The 13,472-nt window shown below is 41.8% G+C and overlaps 1 protein-coding gene and 1 long non-coding RNA gene across 3 annotated transcripts in view; both read right to left on the bottom strand.

Annotated features, from left to right (window-relative positions):
* Window positions 1-1,132, bottom strand: part of LOC138968807 (roquin-1-like) — a 45,896-nt gene extending 44,764 nt beyond the window's left edge. For both annotated transcript variants that reach the window (XM_070341452.1, XM_070341453.1), the window contains exon 1: window positions 994-1,132. In XM_070341452.1, the coding sequence (XP_070197553.1) occupies window positions 994-1,007 (14 nt within the window). In that variant the 5' untranslated portion in view covers window positions 1,008-1,132. The remainder of the gene's footprint in view (window positions 1-993) is intronic.
* Window positions 1,133-5,590: 4,458 nt separating this feature from the next.
* On the bottom strand, window positions 5,591-7,963 carry LOC138968804 (uncharacterized). Its single transcript, XR_011456288.1, has 2 exons — window positions 6,312-7,963; window positions 5,591-6,031 (listed from the first exon to the last, which is right to left on the bottom strand). It is a non-coding gene; the product is annotated as an uncharacterized lncRNA (long non-coding RNA).
* Between the last annotated feature and the right edge of the window lie 5,509 nt (window positions 7,964-13,472).

Raw genomic sequence — 13,472 nt, 5'->3', positions numbered from 1 at the left:
CTCAAGCTATTTCTCATTTTCTGTCTCTGTTAACATTACGTGTTGGTTGGCACGTCTGCTGGCCTTTTCACCCTATGACTATTATTACTACTAGTATCGTAACAAATAAATAGAGCTCTATAGTAAAAGTCTCACCTCCGCAGATTCTATTTGTAGTTCTAGGAATTCAAGTGACAAATTCTTCCTACACATTGTGCCGCTTTATTACATCAAACTTGGAAGATCCGCTAGGGTCTGAATGTCAAAAAGGCTAACCCAAAATAGGCTGGCAACCAGAAATAACCCACCAGGAAGTGGAGCTGTTAAATAGCTTTGAAAAATATCATCTACTGTATTTACTGGCGACGTGTCCCTAAATTTACACCATCCATCTCGCATTCACAAACAAGTTTACCCCCACAGATCTGTTCAGGCTTTTATGCAGAATTTATAACAGTAGCCTTTCATTGTACACACCAAAAGTCAACAGTCTGACTGCTTTGTACAGAGAATTGAGCAGATTGACTTAATTACAGAACTTTACAAACAATAACCTGAAGAAGCATCCACCGAGCCGGGCTGTGGATTATAGGCATGCCCTTAACCTGGACAGAACGTATTGTGGTGGTGAACGTCATCGCTTAACAGTTACACGAGAAGAAATTTATGTTGAACCTACGCAGACACTCAGCACATTGACATTGGTGGTGTTTATGTGCCAGTTGAACTTGAAGTATTTCTTTCTGTCTCTGGTGCTGGTTCGTTTTCGACTGCAAGCTTACTTTGTCATCAGATTTAAACAGAGCTGACACGTTCGCTGTTTACATTATCCACAGGTTAACCAAACTTCATTTTCGTTCCTCAAAAATCGCTGTCAGACATGTAATGAAAGATTCTTCGTTAAATCTGGGTCACATTTCCAAGGCCACACCGTAGTCAGTAGGCCGACATCGAAAACCGAAAAACCCAGCTTTTCAATCTTCCTGCCTAGAATAAACAGCAACAATCGCTTACCTTGAATTACTCATCAATGCGATGAAAATAGCCTTCCAGTATTGTCTTTCGCAAAAACCGAAAGACAGGAAAGGGAAAATTTGTAAAAATGAACCGGACTGTGGATTCCACGAATAATTTTTACACCATCTTGGATGTTTGTCTGCTGCGCAAAACTAGTGGATAGAGGTCCGACAAGTCGGTTGCGGAGACGGAGGCTTCGCGGCCGACAAGCCGGTTGAAGAGACTCCTTGGCCGACTATCATCATTGATGATTTACCGATAAAGATATGATTGACTTAAAATGCAAAGTATCGTTGGCTTTCTTATTCATAGCTTAAAAACCCACGAATGCTACATTTTGTTTATTTGACACCACTGATAAATTAAAGAATTAAAAAAAATATGATATATATTAATTATAGTCTATTTATATCTATGGTTTCACCAAGACTGTATAGCATCGTCAGGCGGTGGAAAAGACGGTGAAATTAGCAAGCCAGTACAGCAGGATAGCACGCTTTTCTGTATCTCTATTCTTTTTAACTTTCTGAGCTTGTTTTTAATCCTAACAAAAGATATCTTTAAGTTTTTGGAATCAGGAATCAACAAGGAACAAGATGAAATTGTTTTTAAATCGATTTATGAAATTTAATTTTTATTTTTAAATTTCAGAGCGTGTTTTTGATCCGAATATAACATATTTATATGTTTTTGGAATCAGGAAATGACGAAGAATAAGATGAATTTATTTTGGATCGTTTCAATCTACAAACAAATTTTTAATTACAATTTTCAGATTTTTAATGACCAAACTCATGAATTAGTTGTTAAGCCTCCAAGCTGAAATGCAATACCAAAGTCCGGCCGGCTTTGTCGAACATTGCTCGACTCCAAATTGATTAAACATTGAAAGCGTGACTTCACTAAAAGCCGGTTATGACGTTATCAAAGACATGTATCGGAAAAATGAAAAAAACGTCTGGGGATATTATACCCAGGAACTCTCATGTGAAGTTTTATGAAAATCGGTCCGGTAGTTTTCTCTGAATCGCTCTACACACACACACACACACGCCCGCACATACACCACCACCCTCGTTTCGATTCCCCGTCTAAAACATTTACTTGACTAAAGGTAAACAAGTCGTGTAAGGCGAAAATACAACATTTAGTCAAGTAGCTGTCGAACTCACAGAATGAAACTGAACGCAACGCAACGCAGCAAGACCGTATACTCGTAGCATCGTCACGCAGTGCCAGTGGAATTGACAAGAAGAGCGGGGTATTCGTTGCGCTGAGAAGGATAGCACGCTTTTCTGTACCTCTCTTCGTTTTAACTTTCTGAGCGTCTTTTTAATCCAAACATATCATATCTATATGTTTTTGGAATCAGGAACCGACAAGGAATAAGATGAAAGTGTTTTTAAATTGATTTCGAAAAAAAAAATTGATAATAATTTTTATATTTTTAATTTTCAGAGCTTGTTGTTAATCCAAATATAACATATTTATATGTTTTTGGAATCAGCAAATGATGGAGAATAAGATGATCGTAAATTTGGATCGTTTTATAAAAAAAAATATTTTTTTTACAATTTTCAGATTTTTAATGACCAAAGTCATTAATTAATTTTTAAGCCACCAAGCTGAAATGCAATACCGAAGTCCGGGCTTCGTCGAAGACTACTTGACCAAAATTTCAACCAATTTGGTTGCAAAATGAGAGCGTGACAGTGCCGCCTCAACTTTCACGAAAAGCCGGATATGACGTCATCAAAGACATTTATCGAAAAAAAGAAAAAAAACGTTCGGGGATATCAATCCCAGGAACTCTCATGTAACATTTCATAGAGATCGGTCCAGTAGTTTGGTCTGAATCGCTCTACACGCACGCACGCACGCACGCACACACACACACACATACACACACACACACACACACACACACACACACACACACACACACACACACACGCCCGCACATACACACATACACCACGACCCTCGTTTCGATTCCCCCTCTATGTTAAAACATTTAGTCAAAACTTGACTAAATGTAAAAATACCGCGACGACGTAGTAGAATGAAAGAATAACAAGTCGCGTAAGGCGAAAATACAACATTTAGTCAAGTAGCTGTCGAACTCACAGAATGAAACGGAACGCAATGCAATTTTTCAGCAAGACCGTATACTCGTAGTATCGTCAGTCCACCTCTCATGGCAAAGGCAGTGAAATTGACAAGAAGAGCGGTTTAGTAGTTGCGCTGAGAAGGATAGCACGCTTTTCTGTACCTCTCTTCGTTTTAACTTCCTGAGCGTGTTTTTAATCCAAACATATCATATCTATATGTTTTTGGAATCAGGAACCGACAAGGAATAAGATGAAAGTGTTTTTAAATTGATTTCGACAATTTAATTATGATAATAATTTTTATATTTTTAATTTTCAGAGCTTGTTTTTAATCTAAATATAACATATTTATATGTTTTTGGAATCAGGAAATGATGGAGAATAAGATGATCGTAAATTTGAATCGTTTTATAAAAATTTTTTTTTTTTTTACAATTTTCAGATTTTTAATGACCAAAGTCATTAATTAATTTTTAAGCCACCAAGCTGAAATGCAATACCGAAGTCCGGGCTTTGTCGAAGACTACTTGACGAAAATTTCAACCAATTTGGTTGAAAAATGAGAGCGTGACAGTGCCGCCTCAACTTTCACGAAAAGCCGGATATGACGTCATCAAAGACATTTATCAAAAAAACGAAAAAAATGTTCGGGGATATCAATCCCAGGAACTCTCATGGAAAATTTCATAAAGATCGGTCCAGTAGTTTGGTCTGAATCGCTCTACACACACGCACGCACGCACGCACGCACGCACGCACGCACGCACGCACGCACACACATACACCACGACCCTCGTTTCGATTCCCCCTCTATGTTAAAACATTTAGTCAAAACTTGACTAAATGTAAAAAGTATTGTTGTAGTGTCACAGTGTGTGTGTGTGTGTGTGTGTGTGTGTGTGTGTGTGTGTGTGTGTGTGTGTGTGTGTGTGTTGAAGTTGCTTGATCAGTCCCCGATGCAGCGCTGAGTCCCCCGTCACGTTTCTCAGCCGCGGCGAGACTTATTGCCGACCAATTGACACTGAACAGCGATGTAGCGGTCTTGAGTTTTTCCTGAGCCCAACTTTCTCATTCGGTCACTGCATGCTCGGACGGGCGCTGTGGCGTGGTGGTAAGACGTCGGCCTCTTAATCGGAAGGTCGAGGGTTCGAATCCCGGTCGCGGCCGCCTGGTGGGTTAAGTGTGGAGATTTTTCCGATCTCCCAGGTCAACTTATGTGCAGACCTGCTAGTGGCTTATCCCCCTTCGTGTGTACACGCAAGCACAAGACCAAGTGCGCACGGAAAAGATCCTGTAATCCATGTCAGAGTTCGGTGGGTTATAGAAACACGAAAATATCTAGCATGCTTCCTCCGAAAGCGGCGTATGGCTGCCTTAATGGCGGGGTAAAATTCCACTCGTGCAAAAAACACGAGTGTACGTGGGAGTTTCAGCCCACGAACGCAGAAGAAGACTGCATGCTCGAAAACGGGGGAGAAATCTCAGACCGTGTACATCATGGGCCCAACTTTCTCCTGTAGACCAGCTTTCTCGTCGGCTAACAAGTTCTGTGGAGCTACTCGCATTTAATAAACAACTTGACTAGTGAAATACTCTGCGTTTACTTTTACCAGCAGCATTGCCTTTTACATTTAGTCAAGTTTTGACTAAATATTTTAACATAGACGGGGAATCGAGACGAGGGTCGTGGTGTACACTCTTCAAAAAAAGTTAAGGATCACTTTTTTACAAGCACGCCACACAAAACAGACAAGACCGAATTCTTTCATTTTTTAAAAAATTATATAATTGAACAATCAAGGAGTAATGACAAACAAAGCAAAGATCGAACGCGGCAGCGACAATTTAGCTAGAGTGTGTCAAACGTGACAACCCTCGAAAATGGAATTCACAACAATGTGAATCAGTGTCAATAACGCGTGTGCCCTCCGTTGTGTGCCAGGCATTCAACACATCGTTGGCGCATGGAGTGGATCAGGTTGCATATGAATGCTCTGGGAACTCCATTCCACTCCTGCTGGAGCCATTGCAGCAGTTGACCCAGATTGGCAGGAGGAGGGTGATGTTGCTGTACCCGACGACAAAGCTCGTCCCACATGTGCTCTATGGGGTTCAGGTCCGGCGGGGCTGTTGACTGGCCACAGCATCCTGTTGACCCTGGCCTGCTGGATGAAGGTGTTTACAGCTGCAGAGCGATGAGGAGGTGCGTTGTCATCCTGAAGAATCGCTCCCGGGATCGCTTGGAGGGCTGGAACGACCAGGGGTTGCAGGATCTCATTCTGGTAGCGGACACCGGTCAAGTTGCCCACTACATGGTTGTTATGGAGTGGTATAGCCCGGTTTTTAGACAATCATAAATGCCTCTACACAACTCTATAAATTTAGTATTTGTTTACAGACTTGAATGTAATCTGAATAGTTGTCCGCTACAGTAGCTTACAAGGCACAAGCGCACACGCACTCACACACGCAAAAACCTGGTGTTAAATGGATCTTGACACTGCCAAGACTAATTATTATTGTTTACAAAGCTTTTTACATCACAAAATCATTTCCGGGTTTCGACCAGTACCCTAGGCCGACAACACCGCAAGAAACTCTACAGTCCAAGACGCAGACACCTTTTGGCTCAAACAAAGCAGCTTAACAGGTAAGACGAATAGGTATTCTACTGTACGTTACCCTACTGCCATCTTTCGGCTTTCAAGATGTTGGTATGGCTGTAAGTCCTTCAGACGACTGACAAGGATGCACCAGTCCTCACGACACCGCGACCATTGCTTGACGTAGTCCTTGATCCTTCCAGTTCGTCTCGGCGGCTAACTGTAGAACCCTGCCAGCTCTCCATGCCATGGTCATGTACATCAAGCCGCAGTTGACTGGTTCAGTTCAGCCTCCGTCGATGAAACCCTCCAGTTGGAACACTGTAAAGTTTATAGTCCATAAATCAACTTGTCTTTAGTTTCTTTCACTCGCACAATAAAAATACTCACTCGTCCAACATATTAAGCTGCATGAGCCAATATAATTATTTACACGTTAATTCCTGTTTTCTAAAGCCAAGAAAACGTTACGTAAAACCCTCACATGTTTAAGCAGTGTAGCACAATAGCTTAGGCCTACACAATAACGTTAAACACAGAAACAGTCACTCTTCTCACATACGACAGCATGACATGAAAATATAACCGGTTTCAAACATACCTCAAAAGAGTGTAAAGCCAACATTTAGTACAGTCGCCGGCCTGGCATGAATATGAAAATGGAAGATATCACGTAGACTGATAGGGAAAGTTCGTCAGTCTTCATCCTTCTTCAGTCAGATACCTAAAACAGGAGCCCGTCTGCTAACGTGTTACGAAAAACATGAGTCGAGCTTGGCTCCTTGACGGCGACTGATTTTACAAAGTCGTTCTTGCTATGACATTGCCAGTGAGCTGTCGCCTGCATTACTTGCACGTGAAAAACCTTGTCAGTTACACAAAGGTTCAACTGCGGTCAACGCGACGGTATGCAGCCTATAGCCCTTTCCAATGTCTGACCATCGCTATAGTCTATTCTATTTACAACAATACACATTACCAAAAATACGAGTAAACCGCTTCGTAACATCACCCCCTTTCCTCAAAAGAAAATGAATTGTTGAAAAAACGATGAAATTTTCTGAATCTCGATCAGAGATTATCCAAAAAGTCAAAAGAATTATATACAGGGGTCATGTTCAGAAGCTGTTTAAAAAAATTATGAATGAAACTCGAGTTAGACCTTGGCCTTGCAAGAATATATACCAGTCAACACATCAAATCAAAAATCAAATCAAATCTGAAAATGTTACTGGACAAACAGGACAAACAAAACAATCATTCACACCCGTGTAAGCGCACGTGCCTTGAGATAGAAAACAATACTGCTAAAGGGTCAAACAAACAAACACTATTGGGCGCCAGATGTTATGGTCCCTTATTGGGCGCCAGATGTTATGGAGTGGTATAGCCCGGTTTTTAGACAATCATAAATGCCTCTACACAACTCTATAAATTTAGTATTTGTTTACAGACTTGAATGTAATCTGAATAGTTGTCCGCTACAGTAGCTTACAAGGCACAAGCGCACACGCACTCACACACGCAAAAACCTGGTGTTAAATGGATCTTGACACTGCCAAGACTAATTATTATTGTTTACAAAGCTTTTTACATCACAAAATCATTTCCGGGTTTCGACCAGTACCCTAGGCCGACAACACCGCAAGAAACTCTACAGTCCAAGACGCAGACACCTTTTGGCTCAAACAAAGCAGCTTAACAGGTAAGACGAATAGGTATTCTACTGTACGTTACCCTACTGCCATCTTTCGGCTTTCAAGATGTTGGTATGGCTGTAAGTCCTTCAGACGACTGACAAGGATGCACCAGTCCTCACGACACCGCGACCATTGCTTGACGTAGTCCTTGATCCTTCCAGTTCGTCTCGGCGGCTAACTGTAGAACCCTGCCAGCTCTCCATGCCATGGTCATGTACATCAAGCCGCAGTTGACTGGTTCAGTTCAGCCTCCGTCGATGAAACCCTCCAGTTGGAACACTGTAAAGTTTATAGTCCATAAATCAACTTGTCTTTAGTTTCTTTCACTCGCACAATAAAAATACTCACTCGTCCAACATATTAAGCTGCATGAGCCAATATAATTATTTACACGTTAATTCCTGTTTTCTAAAGCCAAGAAAACGTTACGTAAAACCCTCACATGTTTAAGCAGTGTAGCACAATAGCTTAGGCCTACACAATAACGTTAAACACAGAAACAGTCACTCTTCTCACATACGACAGCATGACATGAAAATATAACCGGTTTCAAACATACCTCAAAAGAGTGTAAAGCCAACATTTAGTACAGTCGCCGGCCTGGCATGAATATGAAAATGGAAGATATCACGTAGACTGATAGGGAAAGTTCGTCAGTCTTCATCCTTCTTCAGTCAGATACCTAAAACAGGAGCCCGTCTGCTAACGTGTTACGAAAAACATGAGTCGAGCTTGGCTCCTTGACGGCGACTGATTTTACAAAGTCGTTCTTGCTATGACATTGCCAGTGAGCTGTCGCCTGCATTACTTGCACGTGAAAAACCTTGTCAGTTACACAAAGGTTCAACTGCGGTCAACGCGACGGTATGCAGCCTATAGCCCTTTCCAATGTCTGACCATCGCTATAGTCTATTCTATTTACAACAATACACATTACCAAAAATACGAGTAAACCGCTTCGTAACATCGGTACAGAAGTGTCCTTTGACGTGTGCTGATCCCTCCCCAGACCATCACAGTGCCTCCGCCAAAACGCTGTCGTTCCTGAACAGCGCCTTCTCCACACTCGGATGCGACCATCAGCAGGTTCCAAGCAAAAGCGAGACTCATCTGTAAACAACACCTGAGCCCACTGCTGACGTTGCCACCTCACATGTTGAGTGCACCAGGCTCGGCGAGCTGCTCGGTGATTAGCAGTCAGGGTTGTTCCTCGGACTGGACGCCTTGCACGCAAGTCAAAGTTGTGTAAGCGGTTTCGGATCGTCTGACCACTAACAACAGTGTTGGTGGTAGCTTGTAGGCGTTGCCTAATGTTGTTTGCCGTCGCCATTCTTTGTTGCATGGCCTGCCTCTGAATGAAGCGATCCTCTCTTTGTGTGGTGACTCTGGGCCGACCAGAACGTTGTCGCTCCTGCACTCTTCCAGTTGCGTGGAATCTCTGTTTTAGTCTGATGATGACAGAGGGAGCCACTGCAAGCCTCTGGGCCACTTGCCTGGCAGCAACACCGTCTTGTAGCCATCCTATTGCCCTTCCTCTATCCAAATCGCTCAGTTTTCTTCGTGGGGGCATGTTGCTACTGTGCATAATTGTGTCAGCGTGTCAACCTTTAAACACAAGCTGGTGAGCGATGTTCATAGCCAGGACCCTGTTGTAGCACGTGCATCACAACCTTTTGCCCTGGCATGCGTTCCGCAAATTTCATGGGGCTATAAAAAAAACCACCCTTTTTCTTCCAAAATGCACAAGCTTTTGAGAAGTCCCACAAAGGGAAATAACTCTGCGTGCCAAACAAAATTCTAGGTCAAGACTCATTGTTCATTTGTTAATTCAAACACATTAATCTTTGAATTATTATGTCGATGTTTAATTTTTTGGCAATTTTTTATAATTAGATCCGTTTTTTCAACCGATCCTTAACTTTTTTTGAAGAGTGTATGTGTGTGTGTATGTGTAGGACGATTCAGAGAAAACTATTGGACCGATCTTCATAAGACTTTACATGAGAGTGCCTGAGTATGGTATCCCCAGACGGTTTTTTTTTAAAGTTTTTTTTTTATAAATGTCTTCAATGACGTCATATCCGGCTTTTTTGAAAGTTGAGGCGGCACTATCACACCCTCATTTTTCGATCAAATTGATAAAAATGTTGGTTAAGCAATCTTCGACGAAGCCCGGACTTTAAGTACTGCATTTCAGCTTGAAGGCATAACAATTGATTAATGAGTTTGGTCATTAAAAATCTAAAAATTCTAATTAAAATTAAAAATGTAGAAATCGATTTAAAAATAACTTATCTTATTCTTTATCATTTCCTAATTTCGAAAACATATAGATATGTTATGTTTGGATGAAAAACAAGCTCAGAAAGTTAAAAAGAATAGAGAAAAGCGCGCTTTCCTGTGAATCCTTTACGCTACTGCGCTACACTGGCTTGTTAGTTTCCACATGCTTTTTTTGTGTGAAAGTGGCAAGAGCTTTTATGGCTCAATGCCTCGGGGAAATGGAGTGCGTTAATTTCATTCTGTGATTACGACGGGTTGACTAAATGTAGTAATTAATTTCGCTTAACGCGACTTGTTTAATGACTGTACTCGGCCTAGTGTCCAGATTTGGTGAAATACGGACATGAAAACATATGATTGAGAAATCTCGTTCAATGAGAAATCTCGGATCAGGGTACGTACTTGACTTTCTCCCGTGACCATATTTGAAAATAATTTCTCGTCGACTAACAAGTAGTCGTGATCCTGTTTTCTCAGTAGGCCCTACTTCTGTAAATTTAGCTGCTCGCGCCATTTTATTGACATTAGCGACAAGAGTTTGCAAACTACAGCCCTAAAAATCAAATATATACATGAATGTCGAAGAGTGAATTGAGACAGATGGTTTGGACGGAAATGGCGTCATGACGGTTGTGGTCATTTCAAGTGGCCGGCGAATGAGAATGCGTGTCTACTGATGAGAAACTAAGTATCCTTAGCGGATTATGACTTCATTCAGTTATTCCTCGGAAAAACAGAAATGCTGCAGCAAAAACGGGTTTTCCGGGGAATAACTGAATGATAATTTCATCATCCGCCTAAGCATAGTTTTTTATGCGGTAAAATTGAAATAACGAATGCTTTGGTAAAATTGTGCTGTTGTTTTACTGCAGAAAAACGTCTTAATTTTTTTCCGCGGCATTTTGTACTCTTGCTCATTATAATATTGGAGCACGTGGGTTCCCCCTCTGATGAGAAATGGACTCGTCCAAAATTACCCAGAAAACGCGGGCCGTGGGCACTGAAAGCAGGAACTGCTAATTACAAAATTACGCTGGTAACACACTTACCTGTCAGCAAAAATGATCACATTTGCCTTCGTGTTCGATTTGCTTAAAAAATTGTTCCACGCTCAGCCACCATTGTGAAGTTGAATGGGGGTAAATGACCACACGCCTCAAGTTCTCGGATTGGTTGGCCACTGTGGAGCAAGCTATTATATCTGGGGGGGGGGGGGGGGGGGGGGGGGGGGGTGGAGACCACTGAGTTCTCTCTGGAGACGGATACAAAGTTTTAACACTATACTTTACAAGAGCGTTGGTTTTCCTGCAGAAAAACTGTCACAAATTATTCCGAAGAAAAAGTGAATCGCAATGATAATGCCGCGGAAAAACATGTAAACACTATGCTGCGGAAAAACTGTTTTGCCGGCTGCGGAAAAAACGATGCTTCGGCGGATTATGACATTATTCAGTTATTCCCCAGAAAAAAAAGGTTTTTGCTGCACCATTTCTGTTTTTCCGGGGAATAACTGAATAAAGTCATAATCTGCTAAGGACCGCTACATGTTAGCTGCCAATCTCTCGTTGCTGTTCATGTTCACCGACAACCGCAGACCGCGAATCTTTCGGTATCCGACAATCAATCGTAAATTTATCATTCTTGCCTGGCTAGGATGCGGTAGACTGGGTTCGGCAGACTGAGACTGATGCGGCAGGTTGGGATGACACGCTTTATTGAAAAGCTATCGGCTGAGCAGGCTTGCCTCTGCGAAATGGGAGTCAGCAAAAAAACGCAGACCCGTCAGTCTGACTGACTCGGAACACTGAAAAAACAGGTATCTTGGTGGACAGACAGAAACCTCTACACTATGTACTAATAATAACAAGTAGACCTGCGGTGGAAGTGGACGAAGTTCCCTCAGGCCAGCTTATCATATATATATGTTCGAGGGCGAATCGTAATACTAACAGCCGGACGGAGACAAAGGGCTTCTCGACCGACTCATCCGTCGGACCTCGAGCAACTCTGACGTATAATACAGAAGATCTGATTGGTTAAAAGTTCTTGCAACCAATGAAACTGACTCACATAAAATCCATTCATTGTGCAAGTAATTTTCCATTTGCTCATCCAGCATCTATTTTTGTCTTTTTGTTCCATTTTTTGGCTCCACGTAAGTGTAGCCTATGCGATGATAAACTTTGTCTGTCTGTGCGTGCGTGCGTATGTATGTATACATGTGTGTATGTCTGTGGTAGAAACTTTAACATTTCCGAGTCTATGGATTACGTCAGTCTCGGTCAAAAGTGTTCGACGTGACTGTGTGATAGAAACTATTTGAAGACGTCACATTATGACGTAAGAGGGTTAGACGTCACGCAAAGGAATTACTGAAAGTCTCGGTCATTGTTATTGTGAGCGGGCCGAGACTTCTTGGCAGATCCAGGGTCTCGCTTTCTTGCATAGTTTCACCTATGCTTACTGTGTGTGTGTGTGTGTGTGTGTGTGTGTGTGTGTGTGTGTGTGTGTGTGTGTGTGTGTGACGGTGTGTGTGTGACGGAGTGATTGAGTTTGTGTTACTGTTTGTCGATTTCTTACGTGAGCCTTGAAGGCTTCGCCTCTTGTTCATCGTTGTTATGAGCTTTTGCCACGCGCGATGTGCGTGAAAGTTGACGATTATGTGAAGGAAGCTACGGTTTCGAATTGTTAGTTGGGGCGCCTGTGTCAGTTGTTTTGATTGACACATTACTGACGTGTAAGAACCGAAAGTTGGTGTGGGGTGTGACCGTGCGCGCGAGAGAGAGAGTGTGTGTTTGTGTTGTGTGTGTGTTTTCTAATGAGAAATGTGTGTGTGTGTGGAATACCAAACAGAAATGCGCGTGTGTGTGTGGAATACCAAACAGAAATGCACAGCTAATTAAAAATTAAGTAGATGTGTACTGCCGGGCAGTACATACCCCAAGCGAAGTCGTCCATCTGTGTGTACATGATTCTCTCTCTCTCTCTCTCTCTCTCTCTCTCTCTCTCTCTCTCTGTCTTAAAATGTGTCATCGATGACGTGTTTTCATACTTGCTAATGCGGCAGGCTAATCATGACGTCAAATTGAAACTTCTTGAAGTCTCTCAGAAAGGGACATGAAAACCATGTGGGGGTTACTGGTTTGGGCTGAAAAAAAACCCAACTCCACCTAAAATTCAAGCGCCTATGGGGCTGAATTATGCAGCATAAATTGTGAAACATCAGGATATCTCACACTTTCAATTCTGCCATCATGTCAAATCTGACAACAAACCTACCCACAAAATGTCATAAATATCGGTGTAGAATTGAGACTTAACGGTTTTTAACTGCCAAAAATAAGTTTTTTTGACTGGAATAGTTTGTCTTGAAATTCAGTTTGGGACAACGGACCCACCCACTAAATTTCATAAAGATAGGTGACAATTTAAATGTAACGGTTTTTAACTGCCAAAATTATGTTTTTCTTCTGGAAAAGTATGGAGTGAAAATCAGTTGGGGACAACGAACCTACCCACAAAATTTCATAAATATCGATGAAGAATTGAGATTTAACGGTTTTTAACTGCCAAAAATAAGGTTTTTTGTCTGGAAAAGTATGTCTTAAAATTCAGTTTGGGACAACGGACCCACCCACTAAATTTCATAAAGATAGGTGAAGAATTGAAATATAACGTTTTTTAACTGCCAAAATTATGTCTTTCTTCTGGAAAAGTATAGAGTGAAAATCAGTTGGGGACAACGAACCTACCCACAAAATTTCATAAATATCGGTGAA

The sequence above is a fragment of the Littorina saxatilis genome, linkage group LG6, assembly GCF_037325665.1.
Source record: "Littorina saxatilis isolate snail1 linkage group LG6, US_GU_Lsax_2.0, whole genome shotgun sequence".
NCBI lineage: Eukaryota > Metazoa > Mollusca > Gastropoda > Littorinimorpha > Littorinidae > Littorina > Littorina saxatilis.
The sequence above is the reverse complement of the archived record's forward strand: the minus strand, read 5'-3'. Positions and strand labels throughout refer to the sequence as shown.